The 1,594-nt window shown below is 43.5% G+C and overlaps 1 protein-coding gene across 2 annotated transcripts in view; it reads right to left on the bottom strand.

Moving 5' to 3' along the window:
- The window catches only part of LOC107619217, a 4,609-nt gene continuing 3,241 nt past the window's right edge, over positions 227–1,594 (bottom strand). Inside the window, exons 5-9 of one of the 2 annotated variants that reach the window (XM_021123822.1) lie at positions 1,289–1,381; positions 1,060–1,194; positions 849–959; positions 639–708; positions 227–520 (exon numbers count right to left, since the gene is read on the bottom strand). In XM_021123822.1, the coding sequence (XP_020979481.1) occupies positions 396–520; positions 639–708; positions 849–959; positions 1,060–1,194; positions 1,289–1,381 (534 nt within the window). In that variant the 3' untranslated portion in view covers positions 227–395. Of the gene's footprint in view, positions 521–638; positions 709–837; positions 960–1,059; positions 1,195–1,288; positions 1,382–1,594 lie in introns of both variants that reach the window. The other variant, XM_021123821.1, reaches the window with a different exon arrangement.

A 1,594-nucleotide genomic window follows, 5' to 3' on the forward strand; every position in this document is an offset into this window, starting at 1 on the left:
AACTGTCTTTCAAGAAACCCAAAACATTAAAGGAATACGGTTCATGTCACATTAGAAGGCGATAAGACTAAATCAACGCCATACATTTTTCCTTCCAAGGCCCCGCTGTACTTCAAAATGGCATCCGTCCAGCAAAGATGCAAGATAAAGGTTTAACAATCTAGCTGATCATAGCACGCCGAAGGGCAAATCAAAAAAATCATTTAGCCCAACGGAAAGGGAACACAAGTGCTATCAAAAAATCAAATGTCCCGAAAGTTCCTAAACAATTGATCTGTACAAAAAATAATTGCCCCATGGTAACCAATACAGATGGGCGATCCAAAAAATAACTGCCCACACGTTACCGAGTAACAAATATTTACCATCGCGACTTGGCCTTGGAAAGGGCACGCTTAGTCTACGCAGTTTCCGTCTGCCAGTGTGCGAATGCTTCGGATACGGAGTCCTGTGCAAGTTGGTTGTGAGACTTCATCACCAAGTCTACTGCTAAGCGCATCCGAGTGGCAGCGTTGACATGCTGAGACGGCTCACAATAGCAACGGATGCAAGGTTAGTCACTTGCTAGTGGTGGCGCTGAAGAAGTAAAAAATTATAACTTCAGTTGGAATAAATTGTTAAGCTGTTTCCCACCGTACCTGCACCCCGTAGTCTTGCCACATGTGCGCTCGTATCATCCATTGTGCTACCCAGATGCCACAGTCCATGCTGCAAAGACACAAGTTTTAGTCAGTTCAGGATGCTTGTCAGTTCAACATGTGACTGAGACACCATCACAGCAAAGGGTTTACGATGCAATAATGACATTAGGGCAAAGAGGGGTGTGTAGGATCTTACGAGTCTGCTACCTGCTGAGGCACATCAGGCTCTTCATATTTAAACGCAAAGAACCGGGGACGCATCGCCCCGTCACCGGAGAGCCACGAATTTCCCAGTGTCATTCCCTCCAGGTAAAGTGCCTACAAGACGTTAAGAAAAACCATTGTTACTGGACGGTGCTCGATGGATATCATAAGCAGTGGGGTTATGGACTAGTGCCAGATAGCTAGAGTGGCTTACGACGCGCATCATGGCCGTTTTCCTTGCGTCCGCTTCACGTGGGTCTCTAAGTGAGTCTACGTAGATCAGCTTCTGCTCACGGACGTCGATTATCATTAGGTACCAGTGTTGGTCACACCACATGGGCTGATACACCTACAAACACCATGTAGCCAAACTCAAAGTACAAGGTAGGAGAAAATGTGTAGCCACATTATGAGTAACACAAAACTGGTGGCGGTGACAATACCCGGGTCACCTGGTCGACCTTACTGCGCATGTAGTTGTTACGTATGGACCTTATGTTAGCTGAAGTGAGAGACCGTCCGCCGACTGCAGCTTGCTGAACAGAGAAAAGAAAAAAACCCATCATACTACGAATATCATTATTAATAACAATAAGAATTCACCAATAATAGTGTTATCATTACTGAATAATAAGAAGTTCATAATTTATATTAAAATTATTGAAAGAATTATCTTTAATTAGTAAGATACGTGATCATTTTTAACCAAACCCGTTATAAAGTAGTGGTATTTTATAATTTTATTATGC

Source organism: Arachis ipaensis, chromosome B01 (genome assembly GCF_000816755.2).
Source record: "Arachis ipaensis cultivar K30076 chromosome B01, Araip1.1, whole genome shotgun sequence".
In the NCBI taxonomy this organism is placed as follows: domain Eukaryota; kingdom Viridiplantae; phylum Streptophyta; class Magnoliopsida; order Fabales; family Fabaceae; genus Arachis; species Arachis ipaensis.